The sequence below is a fragment of the Harmonia axyridis genome, chromosome 1 (assembly GCF_914767665.1).
Source record: "Harmonia axyridis chromosome 1, icHarAxyr1.1, whole genome shotgun sequence".
Lineage (NCBI taxonomy): Eukaryota > Metazoa > Arthropoda > Insecta > Coleoptera > Coccinellidae > Harmonia > Harmonia axyridis.
Genome location: NC_059501.1, coordinates 75,147,170 through 75,164,284, shown reverse-complemented (window position 1 = coordinate 75,164,284; position 17,115 = coordinate 75,147,170). Strand labels below are relative to the sequence as shown.

At 35.4% G+C, this 17,115-nt stretch overlaps 1 protein-coding gene across 1 annotated transcript in view; it reads left to right on the top strand.

Moving 5' to 3' along the window:
- The window catches only part of LOC123682596, a 96,205-nt gene that overhangs the window by 64,751 nt on the left and 14,339 nt on the right, over positions 1–17,115 (top strand). The window contains exons 23-28 of the mRNA XM_045621326.1: positions 5,431–5,537; positions 8,126–8,251; positions 10,533–10,620; positions 13,493–13,569; positions 13,627–13,761; positions 15,715–15,855. Coding sequence (XP_045477282.1) covers positions 5,431–5,537; positions 8,126–8,251; positions 10,533–10,620; positions 13,493–13,569; positions 13,627–13,761; positions 15,715–15,855 — 674 coding nt within the window. The remainder of the gene's footprint in view (positions 1–5,430; positions 5,538–8,125; positions 8,252–10,532; positions 10,621–13,492; positions 13,570–13,626; positions 13,762–15,714; positions 15,856–17,115) is intronic.

Genomic DNA, 17,115 nt, shown 5'->3' with positions numbered 1-17,115 from the left:
GTATCATCAAATAAAATTAGTTGATCATCAATGGAGGTTTCAAAGATTGCTTTGGCGTTTCAGTCCTGATGATCCGGTTCAGGTATTTGAATTTAATCGTTTAGCATTTGGGGTGAAATCAAGTCCATATTTAGCTCTTCGTACTATAAAGCAATTGATAAAAGAAAATGGATGTAGTTATCCTTTAGCAACGAAAATAGTTTCGACAGATGTTTACATAGATGATTTGGTTTGCAGCATTCCTTCGGAAGAGGAAGCATTCAATTTGTATTCACAATCAGTGTCATTATTCGCAGAAGGAAAATTCGAGTTAGTTAAGTGGTCTTCTAATTCTCTCGATCTATTGAAGTTGATTCCAAATGATCAACAACTTGTAAATTCGGTGACATTTATAACGGACACAAAAATTTTGGGTATGTACTGGAACCCGGAGACGGATTATTTAAAATTTTTCTTTCAAGTTCCAGATTCAAAATGTACGAAGCGTATAATATTGTCCACGGTGGCTCGATGTTATGATCCATTGGGACTTCTTGCACCATTTATATTACACTTAAAACTTTTGATAAAGCAATTGTGGAAACGGACTTTGGGTTGGGATGATGATGTAACGGAGGATATATCGAAAAGTTGGTCAATATTAAGAAAAGAATGGCCGATACTTGAGCATTTTCAGTTTGCACGACATTCTGGTGTTGTGACAACATCTCCGATTATGTTGATTGCTTTTGCAGATGCGAGTAAAGATGGATACGGTGCAGTTGTTTACGTGAGAACAATCGGAAATGATGGTAAAATCGTTGTCAATTTATTATGTGCAAAATCTAAAGTATCCCCGACTAAATTAATTACAATTCCTAGATTGGAATTAGCTGCGGCTGTACTTTTATCCCAATTAGTAAAACGTGTTACAGAAGAGTATGAAAAACGAATTATCATCTCGAAAATAATAGCCTTTTCAGATTCTTCGACGGTTATTCAATGGTTGAATACTGTATTTCTAAAAGACATATATGTGGCGAATCGGGTATGCCAAATAAAAGAAAATTGTCCAAAAGCACAATGGTTTCACATCTCCGGAGTAACAAATCCCGCTGATATTTTGTCTAGAGGTTGTATTCCCTCACAATTAATTGATAATCCTTTATGGATGTCCGGTCCAATTTGGTTACAATCTTCAGACAGAGATTGGCCTATCACTAGGGAGACTTGTTTAAGAGATTCTGAAGAAGAAATAGAGCAAACTGGGTGTTATGTATCTATTCAAAATGAAGCGAATGAGTCGTTTTATACAATGTTTTCGAGAGTTTCGTCGTGGATTTCTGTTTTGCGGATTACGGTTTGGGTACTTAGATTTTTGAAGAAGATTCCCAAGAGAAAATTTATTATAGCAGATGATTTGAAAAAAGCGGAGATCGTATTGATAAAAATTGTTCAGAATAAAGCATTCGGATCGGAAATAAGGTTATTGAATTTAGAAAAAGAGATCTATGGAAAATTACGCAAATTGACACCTTTCATCCAAGATGGAGTTCTCAGGGTGGGGGGGCGATTAGAAAATTCTTCACTCAAGTTTACTAGCCAACACCCTATTCTACTTCCAGGCAAAGATCCTTTTACGGTAAAATTAATTCAATACTATCATAAAATAAATCTCCATACAGGTTCATTTCTTTTAGAAGCGTTGTTGAGACAAAAATATTGGATAGTGGGTGGTCGTAATGTTATACGACAGCAAATACATGCCTGTAATCATTGTTTTAGGTTAAAGCCCAGAAATAATTATCCTCTGATGGCGAATTTGCCTGCTTCAAGAGTGAATCCTACAAAAGTGTTTTCTCAAACGGGGGTAGATTACTTTGGACCGTTCGAAATATCACTCGGTAAGAATAGGAAAACTCAAGTATATAAGGGATATGTTTGTTTGTTTATATGTATGAGCGTTAAAGCAGTTCATTTGGAACTCGTCAGTTCATTATCTACGGATCATTTTTTGCAAGCCTTCAAACGGTTTATATCTCGAAGGGGTACTTGTAATGTTCTGTATTCAGATAGGGGCACTAACTTTGTGGGTGCTAAAAAAGTTCTTCGCGAAATTAATGAGTTTATTAGTTCGGATCAATTCATAACTTCTTTTCAAAATGAATTAGCTTTGAATGGTATTGAGTGGAAATTTAATACAGCCGGGGCACCCCACATGGGCGGTTTGTGGGAGAGCAACGTTAAATCGGCTAAGAATCTGATCTATAAGGTAATAGGTACTCAGATACTAACTTTTGAAGAGTTCAGCACTCTTCTTACGCAGGTTGAAGCTTTATTGAATTCACGTCCGCTTTGTCGTCTGTCATCAGATTCAAGTGCAACGGAAGCATTAACACCTTCACATTTTTTGACAATGTCACCATTGAAATATATTCCATCGCATGATTTGTCGGATATCAAGTTGAATAGGCTTGATCGTTTTCAACTGATTGACCGGATGGTTCAGGATTTCTGGAAGCGCTGGAAATTAGAGTATCTAACGACCTTACAAACGCGGGAGAAATGGCATTTGAAATGTTCAAATATTGAAGTTGGCACGGTAGCCATATTAAAGTGTGAAAATTCGCCACCACTGCATTGGCCATTGGCGTTGGTCACAGCGGTCCATCCCGGAAAAGATGGTATAGTCCGTAATGTAACGCTGAAAACGAGTAAAGGTACCTATACACGACCTGTAGTAAAGGTATGTCCTTTACCGACCCAGTAGTCAGAAGAGTTGACTACTATATATATATTTTTTTTGGTAGGTTAGTTTTTGTTTCTTTTTTGGTGAATTTTTTTTAACAGTGGATGATTTTGACAAGTTCATTCATGATAGGTATTTGATTTCAAAGTGACTGAAATTGAGTTTTCAGGGCGGGGGGTATGTTTTAGCCCTTTTTAAGTAATTATGATGTTTAGTTTTGGCAACGTCGCGCATTCTGGGAAATCGAGACGTATGTATTGTCAGATGAAAAAGATGTATCGGCGGTCGGAAAGAAAAGTTAAAGGTTGTTAGTATAAAGTTTTCGGTGTTTAATATAACGGTTTTGGTTTAATTGACGGACATTTTAAATATATTAGGATTACAGTCCATTAGAAGGTCAGTTTGCATTGTATAAGTCCCATTTTGTTCCATTTCAATCCTTATACCCTGTTCCTTTACATCCTTATACAGTGCGGTGCTGTGTGGACGCAGAGAGCAGTTTATATTGGTAAGATTATTTATTATAACATCATTTTATTGGTTCAAATATAGGGAAAATGCAACATTGCTGAAGAATGATTTTAACGTTTCCATTGAAAACATCCTCCGAAAATTTTAAAGGGGGGCTATGAGAAATATTTTTATTGGAAATTTTGGTAGTGGATTATTTTGTTCATGACGTTTAGCCTATCGCAGTGGAAAAAAAAAGTACCGAGCTACTGCTGCACACTACACCAATAAATTGTCTATTTTATAGTGATTTCAAAGAGGTATCACACAAGTCATTTGTTATTCAAAGAAAAAAGATATGGCTGTTTTTATCCAAATGGGTACGTTTCTGACAAAATCAAGTTTGTCAATTTTGTCAAGAAATCTACGATGTTGTATTACTTAGTGAACAATGGCAATTGTTTACGTGCGAAAATATTACTCGCATAATTATTCACCTCAACTAAATTCAATTTTGCCGGTAAATTTTGGAAAACATCATGCAGATCCAGATTTTTTTAATAAGATCATTTGGAGCGACGAGTCTTCCTGTACCAAGGATGGGTACATGAATCTCCACAATTTGCATAGCTGAAATATCATAAACTACACGAGGTGAGAGAAGATAGATCACAGTATCGATTCAAGATCAATTTATGGACTGGAATATTTAATGGTGCAATTTTGGGCCCGATCGAACTGCCACCATCACTGGACGCAAACAATTATTTGGAATTTTTAACCAACCAGCCGCCATTTTATTGGAAGATGTGCCACTGGCGCTGCGACGTAGTCTTCAACATGATGGATGCCCAGGACATTACGGACTCGAAGTTACCGCACATTTGAATAGAACTTATCCCCACCGGTGGATTGGAAGAGAAGGTGAAATTTTGTGGCCTCCTCGCTCACCTGACCTAAATCCTATGGACTTTTATTATTGGGGCTCCTGAAAGACAAAGCATACGCAACACCCATACGTGATGAAGCCGAATTGAGAGAACGCATCCGCAATTCGGCTTCATCACGTATGAGTGTTGCGTATACTTTGTCTTTTAGGCAGCCCCGATATTAAAAGTCAAGAGGATTTAGGTCTTCATGTACCCATTCTTAGTACAGGCAAAATTGAATTTCGTTGAGGTGAATAATTATGCGAGTAATATTTTCGCACGTAAACAATTGCCATTGTTCACTAAGTAATGCAACATCGAAGATTTCTTAACAGAATTGACAAATTTGATTTTGTCAGAAACGTACCCATTTGGATAAAAACAGCCATATCTTTTTTCTTTGAATAACAAGTGACTTGTGTGATACCTCTTTGAAATCACTATAAAATAGACAATTTATTGGTGTAATGTGCAGCAGTAGCTCGGTACTTTTTTTTTCCACTACGATGGGCTAAACTTCATGAACAAAATAATCCACTACCAAAATTTCCAATAAAAAGATTTCTCATAGCCCCCCTCTAAAATTTACGGAGGATGTTTTTAATGTAAACGTTAAAATCATTCTTCAGCAATATTTTACAGAAAAAATTAACCAGAAAGATGTAAAATTGTACCAACCGTAAGGGCAAAACTATTGAAATGGGCAAAAATTCATTATTTTCAACAAAAAAAAAAATATCTCGAAAACGGTAAGACTTTTATAATGGGAATTTAGTCATAGCAGGTGGGTTATCCTTTGATCTACATTCTTCCTCGGTTTGACGTGGTCTTTACGGGATTCCCTGTATATAAGCTGGAAGGTGCCATTCCTAAGCTTTGTATGTTAAAATGGACCCATATGATCGATCACCTCTGGAAATACGTATTTTGAGTATGGGCCAAAACAAATTATGTTCGGGATATCGTTCAGTAACAAAGTTTCTCTCGTCTTTTATCTACCCTAAAAGTGATAAATGTAAATTTTTGTAGATTATATTTTCTTGATACCAAAAAGCTCGATTAACGTAAGTTAAGGAACGTCTATATAGGGTCGAATCTCTGGTCGACAAGGATCTATCACTATTTTTTGGCTGCACTCAATGCTTGATGCACAAATATCAATATTCGCACGCGAAAAAAAGCATAACGCTTCTTCCTTACGTAACTGTTTCTGCGATTCCTTCGAATTATCAATTCTCGATATTTTGCTTTGAATGTAAAGTAATGAAAATTAAGTCGCTGTACGAAGTACCTGTATGTTTATGAGATCTATTGTTTTTGCAGATTCGTCACCTAAAAATGTTGATGTCGAAGAAACTATTCCTCTGGGAATGAAGGAAACCGTCACTATATCTGCAAAACCCTCTATGAAAGTGAAAAATAAGTTATCGGTAAGCAAAAAAAAAATATGGCAAAATTTCACTATTTGGTATACCTTTTTGATAAACAGGGTGTAACATGAGTGACTGGCTATAGCCTTGTGGCGAACGCAGGTCATCCAGGCCTTTCAGAAAAGTAGCTTGTTTTGTATCCTAAGACTGTTAGTTTCGGAGATACAGGGTGATTCATGCAAATTGGCCCAAATTTCTAATCTCCATAACTTGGGAATCAGCAGTCCGATTTTGTTAAAATTTAGTGGATTTATTAACTTCATGCAACCCTTCAAAACGATTAATGTGATTTCAATATTTTCAAGGCAGTACTCAGATTATCGAGTTTTTTCCTTTAAACTTCGAAATCTGACCTGAATAACTTGCATTCACCACTAGGCTATGGCCAGTCACTCATGTTACACCCTGTACACTTTTTTGTCTAGAAATACAATTCCAACTGACAAAATATTCAAACCAACGAAAATAAAAATAAATTATCCAAAACTGTACAAATTGAGTAAACGGTTGTTAATAAATTAAATAATTGAATTAATATAATAGGCGATAGGATTATTCCTTATCAGTGTGTTATAGTTCGAAAAAATTACCTTATTCACAAATTTACAATATGTATATTCATTTCACAACCTAACTTCTCTAAAATTGATATTTTAATTATAAATCTTGATTTGTATATCCATTTCACAGAAGAGTAAGAGAAAGCATTTATGACTACCTATTGATATATACAGACCTGGTGTCCTTAAATGCAAGTTACTGAAAGGAATATACAAGTTGTAAGTTTGGAAATTCAGTATATTTTTGCAACTAAGGGACACTGATGAGGAAAAATTGTATTGAAAAATACAAAAATTCCTAAACGTTTGTCTGACCTTATATTAATTTATTCATTCAATCAATTAACCGTTCGCTCAATTTATTGTTTCGAATAATTCATTTTTCTTTTCGTTTTGATCAAGGGTGTAGATATTTTTTTTTGTTGGGGGTGCGTAATCGAAACAATTATTTTGACGACATTGTTCACTCATATCTATAATGTCAGAAAAGAGGTTTGATAACGAAGTTTGAACCAAATTACTGGTAATATTTTTTTTATTACAAAATCGATTGTTCTTATCATATACTGGGTGTTCCTAAATTGGAGTTAAGAAGGAAAATGAGAGATTCCTTGGATGATTTTGAAAGTAAAATGGCTCATAAACATGAGCCCGCAAACGCTTTGTTTTCGAGATACACGGTGTTTCTTGTAGTCTTACTGTTATGTGATGCTTAATCAGTTTATCGAATATTTATTAATCTTCGCTACAGAGTTGGTAAATGAGTACCAAAACTTATAATTAATTTATTCATCAAAGCAAGCTAACTGGCTCTTTATAATGATTTGGATTTTCCTGAGAATTACTATAGAGAGCTGTTTGAATTTTTTTCTCAAAATCGATTGCAGATACGACAAAACTGCAACAAACCAAAAAGTGCGGTACTGAACCAAAGTTTCTTATTAATTTTTCCTGAACTACCAGTGGTTCACAAAAAAATATATTGGAAGAAAGAAGCGAGCACCCTTCCACAAAAAATTCACCCTGTAGATTTTGAATCAAAATTAGGATATCACTTGATGAAAACTTTAAATTGAAATATTTGGAATATCTATGCCAATTTAAGTTAAATATCTTGTGAAGGCAAGCTGCTATGAGAAAAAAAACTTGAAATTTAACACCTGTATCTCAAAAACAAAGCGTTTGCGGACTCCTGTTATAGAACTTCTTTTTTTGAAACTATCCGACAAATATATCATTATCATTTGTACCTCCAATTTAGAAACACCCTGTAGATAAAGTCAATTCAAAGCTGATCCCTTCACAAATGAATTGCAATTTGAATGAAACACAATAAATTGTACAACACAGCCCAGACAATGTTTCGATGCGAATTACTGTTCAGTTCTTTGATAATTATTTATTGAAATTTTAGGACGAGAATGATACAAAACACTGAAAACAACCGATGACAAATTCAAAAATAACAGATGGCAAGTGAGGGGCGATGCCGAGAAAACAGATAGATAAAGGAAAACAATAAACTTCGGACAAAGACGAGCTCGTAGTTCAATGAATTAATCTTGAAAGCGAATATAAACTCTTATAAACCGCAAAGGGGTCCGATTTTTTACTGACGTGTCGATTTTAAAAGAAAGTAAAATTATTGGTTCATTTTATGGTGAAATTTTCGTTCTTTGTTTTTGCGAGTTTTCTGAAATTTTATATTTTGAAGATCTTGCGGGGGGGGGTGTAATTACCCCCAGTAGCCACCCTTTCTACGTCCTTGGTTTTGATACTTTGTCAGTTGAAAGTGAATTTCTAGACAAAATCGTATATATCACAAAAATATATCAGATAGTGATAGTTTTGATAAAATGATTCATAAGTTTCCCGAAATTTAAAATCATGAAAAAATCTAGTGAAAAGATCTTTACCTATAATAAAAATCCAAAAGATCGAGTGAAGATTCTGCCTAACTTCTTTCAATTATTCAATTCTTGATAACCCTTCTTAATTGCTGCTGTTCGTCAACATAAATATTTTCAGATAAGGAAATCAACCAATCCTCCAAACACACCCTCTGAATTATACTCGAGACCAGTAAAATTAGCAGACTTCGAAGAATACGTGAAGACATCTATAGAAAGCGGAGAACTAGAAAGACAACATGCAGTGAGTACTTTCAACTATTTTAATACGGGGTGAAATTTTCAGGGTTGAATATAAAAGTGTTTTGCAATGTCCATCAAATGTTGATAGTTATTGTTGTGTTTGATTTCATTACATTTTTCACTTTTCTCAAAAAAACAACAAAGTCTGAGGTTTTTTCACCTCATAAAATTTGACCCTACAGAGTGGACTATATAGAATAGTCTGGGTGAATATTTCCGGAAGCGTTTTTCCGAGAAACGCCAAGAAACATCCATTTTCATTATTTTATCTGGCCATCCGATATACATGATGGTGCACAGGGATCGGGTGTTTTTGAAACGGAGAGTGGAGAGGACTACAATGTCACTGACCTCATTCCCTTGAAGGGAGGATCAGAAGTTTCAGTCCTCATGACAACCTGTTCTGTTGAACATCGTGTTTCCGCCTTAGAGTCTATTGTTGCGGTCATGTATGCCTTCCGCCGTTATATCAACATCCCTCCACGTGATGTTGTTCACGTGTTTATGTGTTCCGACTTGACTCTGAAATGAACCACCAAAAGAAGAACACCAGAGAACGTGGAACAGAATTGTTGCTAGCACTCGTTGCTCAATCAAACGTCAGTTCCAAAACTCCCAACTCAGAATGGAAAATCCATTCCTACAAAATCATGGTGGCAGGACCGGCGCGAGCAATTTTGGCGCCTGAAGCAAAGAATTTTTTGCGCCCACCAACCGAAAAACATCATCTGCTCCGATGATAATACCGAACATTCTACCTCAGATCAAGAATTAAATTCTAGTGAATGAAGAACATTGGAATTGAATAAAACAGCTACTTACGTTGTAGGTATCTTGATTTATTCCTGGATTTCTTCGACGCCGATGAACAATGCGTAAGTAATATATCTGATTTTCACATTCACAAGACACAGCGTACGATAGATGAAAGATTTTCTATCACAATACAAGATACAGAAGGCGGTAGGCCATGCAAGGCTTCGAAAACTAAATGAGATTAAAAACATGTGTTTCGCTGTAAACATTTGGCATTTAACAGTAAATAGTTTCGAATGCAAAATCGTAAAAATTTTCCATATGTTGAATGTGTAAACAACTTCAAAATAGTTCGAAAGCGAAGATAGTGTTGTTTTTCGTCTTTGTGAAATACATTTCATCCCTCTTTCAATTAGGGTAATAGGCAATGCTGCTTATATTGGTTGGGTTGCCATATGTTATTTATTGAACATGCGGCTTAGTAAAGACGATTTGGAGATTTTTATTGCAGGGAATGTTGATAAACGCAGTGGAGCGGACCAACCTCATGTTGTTTTTAAGAATCAAGACTATATTTTATCATGAATTATGAAAAGGAGGCCACAAACTGGGCTAAATTACCGCCCCTCGAATAGAGACGCCTGAAACAGTCGCTTCACTGTTTCAACCCTAACGCTGGCCCAGCATGGTGGTTCAGAAACATTTGCCAACACTATCAAAAAAGAGTTCAGTTGAGCCATCGCATGTTGTTGAAACTACCAAAATCTACCAATAGATTTCATAGAAATGTGAGAAAACTACTGATAAAGTTACACTGGCGAATGCTTCAGTCTCTCACGGCGCTCGAGGAATCCCCTTATTTAGTCTAAGGGCGCACGAGATTGCAAAAATAAATGTCGTGCGATGCGTGCATATCAAGCTCAAGTAATATCAAGTAGCTTGATATCACGTGAAGCAATAAATATCTTAAATCAAGTCAAGCTCAGGTATGTAATTTTTCAGTAAGATGAAACACACAACAATAACATTCATGAAGGCTCTAAGCACTCTGTTCCCAGAGCATCTGATTTCTCGTAACTGAGATGTAGAATGGCCCTCCCGCTTGCCGGACCTCACAGTGTGTGATTATTATGATATTTTATGAGGAGTTTAAGGCTTCAATTGAGACGGAAATTCGATCCATTCCAACCGATTTGCTTGAGTGGGCGTGAGTAACGTGACTCAACATTTTTTATCGATTTGGGGACTAGTCGAAATTCACCAGACTAATCTGCGCCACCCTGTAGCTCAAATAAAAATAATGAAAATATTAATTTTTAGGGGTATATTTTAAATATAATCGAAATGAACCAACGTGCAAAAATCCAATAGGTTCATTGGGGAAGTATGTATTCAAGACTGGAAAAGAAGTCGATAAATTGTTTAAGGAAATAATATAAAAATATGTGAATTTTATTGAATGAATGAATGATCTCTTTATTCAGAGAAATGTATCGGATTTTATCCATTGATATATTTATTTATAGCATTTCCCCAGAGGCCAGAACCAACCTTGTCAATATGGATCCAGTAAAGTTAATAAGCCTAAAAACCGTTACAACAATCTTATAGCATGTAAGTTCTTCTCCCATGCTTGTTTTACAATTTCGAACAGCATTTTTCCTGGACTTGCACGGTTCATACTCTGGCCGCCAAGGTCACTGGATTTAATCCCAATCGCCTTTTTTTATTGTTACTCTGCTCAAAAATTAACATGAGTGGCCTGAAAATTCGGAACTCAAAATAAAGATATTCCATATAGCAAGATTGCTAACACCTGCAGAATGGTCGAACGTGAAGGCGGGGTCTTATGATCGTCTCAGTTATTGGGATGCTCACGCGGGACATGTTTTTGACCATATTCTTTGTTCAGATTATTCTAACTGATTTATTTATAATTTTCAAATTATGTTTGTTATGATGTGTTCGATTTCTAGAATAAAAATTTTAGGCTTACGGCTTAATTAATATTAAAATTTCAAATTTTGTTGGAAAGTATACTCGAATCAATATGATGGAATTACGATCATGATATCATCGTTAAAATACAAGAATACGTCATTCTCGTTTCCTACAAAATCCTTACACACAATGGACTAGTTTAGTGATATTGATAATACTATATTTGACACGATAGAATTAAAATATAGAGCAAAACTGATAAATCAGTGAAAACATTTTGAAAATCCATTAATAAATGACTGAGTAATAGATTATTCAAATTTACGTATTTTAGCGGGGAACGTCTTTGGTCTCCGACTCGTCTGTGACGTCACGCCACTTGCCTGTGATCTCTACACCATAAATTACGTTTAAATACTTAGCCGCGCCAAGTCTCTCACGCCGTTTGTAGTTGTACAGGGTAGTTTTAACTCGAGTTTTTATGTCACCATAATGAAAGAAGGCTTCGTGAAAGGACAAAGTGACAATTTCCCTAAAATAGATATATTCGCAGTGATGGAGTTTTTTCTTCAAATCCATCCTATGTCAGTGCAGAAATAAAAGGAGTTAAACTTTTCAAGTGAGTATCTACTTTTGAGTTTGCTTCATCATGGTTCAACTTATAACGATGATTTATTTGAAAAACGTTTCATAAACAGTTTGTAGTTGAGTACTGATTGTTGAAGTCTATCAATGGCAAAATATATTTATCTGAGGAGTAAAAAGTAAAAAGATGTATATAGTAAGTTATTTCAGCCATCGTGTAACGAACAAAACACGACACGAACGGCACAAGTGATTGTACACCAATGAATTCGTAAGCACTCTGCGAATACCAGTCGTCTTGTGTGTGACGTCACGACACTTACACGTACTATGAAATTATTCTTCCAAGCGCAACTTCAAAGTCCCATAACTTTTTCATTTCTAGAGATATTTCGAAGATTCTTCCACATTTTTGTTTCATTTTACTCAAATTTTTAGAATTAATCATTAACAAAAAAATGAAAACTAGTCCATTCAGATAATCTAGACCGAATCATCACGTCTACTCAGAGCCGCCGCCAGAAACTTTGGCGCGAAGAAAACTCAATGAAATAGGCAAAAATAACAAGGTCTTTTTAGTTTGGCTTCCTAAGGTCACTCGGGAATCAGGGGGAATGAAGAGGCAAACACACTTGGCGGACAAGGAGCACAAACTGCTTTCATCGACCCGGAATCTTTCTGTGGCGTAGACAAATGTACCTAGAAAGAAAGAGTTTCAGGTGAAGGAAAAACTGAAAGAGAAACACTGTGGCGGAATCTTCCTGGGTTGGATCACTCCAAAAAGTTTCTTCGAAACTTTGAAACTGCGAGATCCGACAAGTATCTGGATCTTAGCAAAAATATACTACACCTCCTCACTGGATTCCTTACAGGGCATTGTCGCCTTAGGAAACACCTCATGCTGATGAGTCTAACAGAAAATGACGAGTGCAGATTCTGTGGGGAGGAGGAAGAAACTCCGGACCACCTGGTGACGGAATGCCTCTCCATTACTAGCCAACATAAAATCTGCTTTGCAGACGAAACCTGTGGAAGTGAGGAATTAGCCTGCTTGAAGTCATCTCAGATACTGGAGTTCATTTGAACACTGGAACTGGAAGGCGAGCTATAGATCAAATATATAGCTAGCTATTGGAGGGCACAATAGACCGTTAGGTCGCAGTGAAACGGAACCTCCTTAATTGAATCTAAATCTAATACTAACAACATGGAGTTCTTAAAGGTGCATTTCTGTTCCTATTTGTATCCTATCAACTAATTGCGGGCGTCTATTCAATTTCAATTGAATTGGCGCTTGGCATTTTTGTTAATTTTTCTACAGAGAGTGGTATTTTCAAATTAAAAAAATATTTTGTATGAAAAAGTAGGTCTTGTTTTATTAATTGGCGGCCCTGCGTATAAAGCCTCTCTACCCTCAAAGCGATGTTGGAAAGGGAATTGTTCAAATAAGCGCATCCTACTAATATAAATTTATCATTGTTCCTCGCATTAGATATCTACTCAACATAGACTTATCTTTGCTAATACTGTATAAGAAACGAAGCCATAGTTAAAATCGAACTTATAAATATTGTAAACCAAATAATAATAGAGTAAACGGCATTAACGCACGGTCGTAGAGAAGAACGATTCCATAAAACGATTTCATATTTGGTTATCGAATTTCCTTTATCGATATTCATTCTATAATTTTGTTATTAATTTAAAATTCTTGATTTTAGGGATTATCTTCGATGTATTGAAAATATGTTTATGGGATAAGAAAAATCCTTTTGTTTATCAATATCTTAACTGCACATTAATATATCACAGCAAAATATAATTTGGAACACAAAATTACATCACAATAATTCTAGGAATGTTTGTTATAAGCTGTATAAACTAACAACTCTGTATAAACGTAGTCAAATTATTAAAATTTTTTGTTAAACCTCTTAGCTTAGTTTTTACGATTTTCCAGACGACCATTCCAGAGTTATATTGGAGAAAATTGAGGGAGACGAACACTCTGATTACATCAACGCTAATTATATTCATGTAAGTTTCTGTAAGATGTAAATAACTTCAGCATCTATCAGGAAGTAAATTTTGTAGGGATATAATCTGGAAAAGGCCTATATAGCAACTCAAGGACCAAAATCAACCACTCTTTTCGATTTCTGGAGAATGATATGGCAAGAAAATGTGAGACATATTGTGATGCTTGCAAATGTTTATGAAGGTGGAAAGGTAATAAATGTAAAATATTAAGATGAATAACATTTCAAGAGAAAAACTGAAGTGAAGTCTGGAACTTTTGTGCACTTGTCTATTCGCTCCTTTCTAGCAGATAAATCAAAAGAATAATTTCGATCAGAATGCTTTTGAATAACTCCTGTTAACGATGTTCTATATCTATTATATTTTATAGAATAAGAACAGCAATATCGTGGAATCAGGATATTTTGTCATTTTCTGAAAAAATTCGCATTCAGATTTTTGCTTCAATATTTTCCTATGGGAATGATACAATGAAAATGGTTACTATGGCAACACTGTGTATTTTTTTGAGATTTCGTCATTGGTGTTCAATAGGTTATGTCATTTAATCTTCGAAAGATACACGTTTCAACAACGTTCAGAAATTGTTCTATCAAAATCAGTTCTCATTTGTGATTATTGAAAAAATTTGAGAAGAATTCATGGAAGACATTATTCCATCAATCGACTCACTCTTTGACGTATTGTGGACACATTTGAGATTTTGTGACATGCCTTGATAACAGAATGACCCGATTCGTTAACATAGTGTCGTATATTTCTTTTTAAATTAATTTTCTCGACGAAAAAGTGTGGAAGTGAGCCCCCCAACCAGACAATAGCTTTCTATTCTTGTACCTAAGACTGTCGCAAAAGAGGTCTGAAAGAAGCACGTTTCACAGCATTACGGACAGTAGGCCAAGCTGAGATTCCTTGCCTGAGATCATACATCCAGGGGTCTCAACTGACATGAGAGTACCGTAATATCATAAAACAACTGGCCAAAGAGAATAAAGTAACTCTACTATGATAACTGGGGCATTGTGGTTTTGAAGGAAATGAAAAATCCGATGAACTTGCAGAAAGGGCATCAAGGTTGACACATGTTGGTCGTGAGCCCTTCTGTGGGCTTGGAACAGACCAATATAAAGCAGCGGTACAACAATAGGAGTGGGACAATAGAAAAACCTTCTGGAGTAACACTCCGGGTCTTGCTCAGGCAAAGAAATTTGTAGTGCTTTCACCGAACTATACCAGGAAGCTTCTGAAACCACCACGAGCAGAACTTCTGGTGGGACTGCTGACAGGACACTGTCGGTGCAAATATCTTTTGTATCGCATGGAAGGTCAGCAGATGAGATCTGCAGGCTCTGTGGAAAGAAGGTAGAAACAGCCGAACACATAGTGTGCAAATGTCCAGGGCTGACTGGCCTAAGAGCCTCTCACATGGGAAAGTCAGTTCAGGATACTCACGAAGTAATAGCTAAGGCTCCTAAGGATGTCATCGGTTTCATTAACAGTATCGACGGCCCCCCTTGGTTTGTATGAGTAACTAGGGTTAAGAAAAAAAGATCACATTGGTCGCAGTTCCCGGAAGGCTAACATAGCCGCAACGACCCCTGTATTCATAGGATATTATTGATAATAATAAGGAACTACTTAGCAGAATTTTTGAATACTTTCTTTATAGAGAACTAGACAAGTAATAATCACAAAATATTGCGACATCTGACTAATTTTTTTTTTTAATCTTTCAATGAAAGGATCATGATGAATATTTACATCATCCATTATGGAATTGAATTTTCATAAACTTAAATATGTTCTGATGTTTATTTTCTCATTTATTGAAAAATCAAATTTGTTGTGGGTTTAATTGAGAAACCATCAATGGATCCATTAACTATCGTATCCGAGATATTCGGACCCTCAAACTATCTGAAGCATTCTGTTCGAGATTTTTTTGGGCATGAATTTTTCATCAGTGAGTCAAACCCAATCGTTCGAAACTATTTTCGGCTGAATATTCGAATACTGTAGACAATTGAGCGCTCTGGAATAAGTGCACAAAAAGAAAATAAAGATTAAATGCGTTCCCAGCTGAATTTGCATGACATTGTAAATGAATGAATGAAAATCATATCAGTTCAATTTTCATTGCAGAAAAAAGTTGAGCAGTATTGGCCTAACATAAATGAAGAGCTCACCTTCCAAGATATAGTTGTGCAATATCATTCAATGGAATTATTCGCCAATTTTGAGTATAGAATTTTCCACGTAACAAGAGGAAATGAAAAGAGAGAGGTAATTTATGTTCATTATTTTAGGATTAATTTTTAAGGCAAAGTTTCAACTAAAGGTGCCCACCCAAATGAAAACTAATAAAAAAAAAATAATAAATATGCTGCACCTGAATCTGACAACTGAGAACTGACAATTGAAGAATTATGAATTTCCATATCCAACAAATCTCGTCCTTGCATTCAACTCAGGAAATAGGGATCTTGGCTTCAGGACTGCTAATAGGGTGAATAATACACTCAGTTTCAACTGTCAACGTTTCGATCCTATTTGGGATCTTCTTCAGGACTGTAAAAGTATTTATTAAGAATTATTGGACAAATGAACAATCTGGTTACAACAATATGAAAAACAATACACAAAATCATTAAAAAAAAAACGGTCTTATAAGCTTATACTATACTTCTATATACAATCATCAATAATAGTGAAAGACAAGAAATGACTAGGATTCAGGTGGAATTACGTTATTTTCTTTTCGATTTTTTATTATATTATTATTATGAAATGAATCATACTTTTTCCTCTACGGTACGAATAAATATAAACACTCACCAATTTAGTCGTATGTATTACGATGCGGGTGAAGTTGTTGAATTCCATTAGACCTATGTTGAGGTTTTTCAATTTCGTCAATTATCTTTTTTTTAATAGTTGGTTTTTGTCACGGAACTTATGCGGTTGTTCTCTTTGCTTGGCTGATATGATACTGGACGGTGGTGTTTTGTATTCGAGTCTAAATATCATTTATCAAATATCATAAGTTATCATTGTATGTATATCATTGTTATGTAGGATTATAGATTTTATTTTCGAATCGAGTTACTTTGTGTTTAATGGACAAATATATTTACAAGTTGAGGGCTCTGCGATGGGTAACCCAGCGAGTCCTACTTTAGCAAACATAGTGATGAATTACCTTATTTCTAAATGCGTTAAAAAACTTGCATTTGTGATACCAGTGTTGAAGTTATACGTAGATGACACGTTCATAGCTGTTCCAAATGACAAAATTGATGAATTTCTCGAGACATTCAATGCTTTCCATCCACGCATTCAATTCACTTTAGAAAAGGAAGTAGATAATTCAATAGCATTTTTAGATGTCCAGCTTATCAGAAAAAACGATGGAACAATCTTGACCAATTGGCATACCAAAGCAACCGAGTTCTCAATTACTTTTCACACCACCCACAAATACACAAAAACAATACCATGAAGAACCTATTTTTTAGATGTTACAGTCTCAGCAGTAAAGAATTT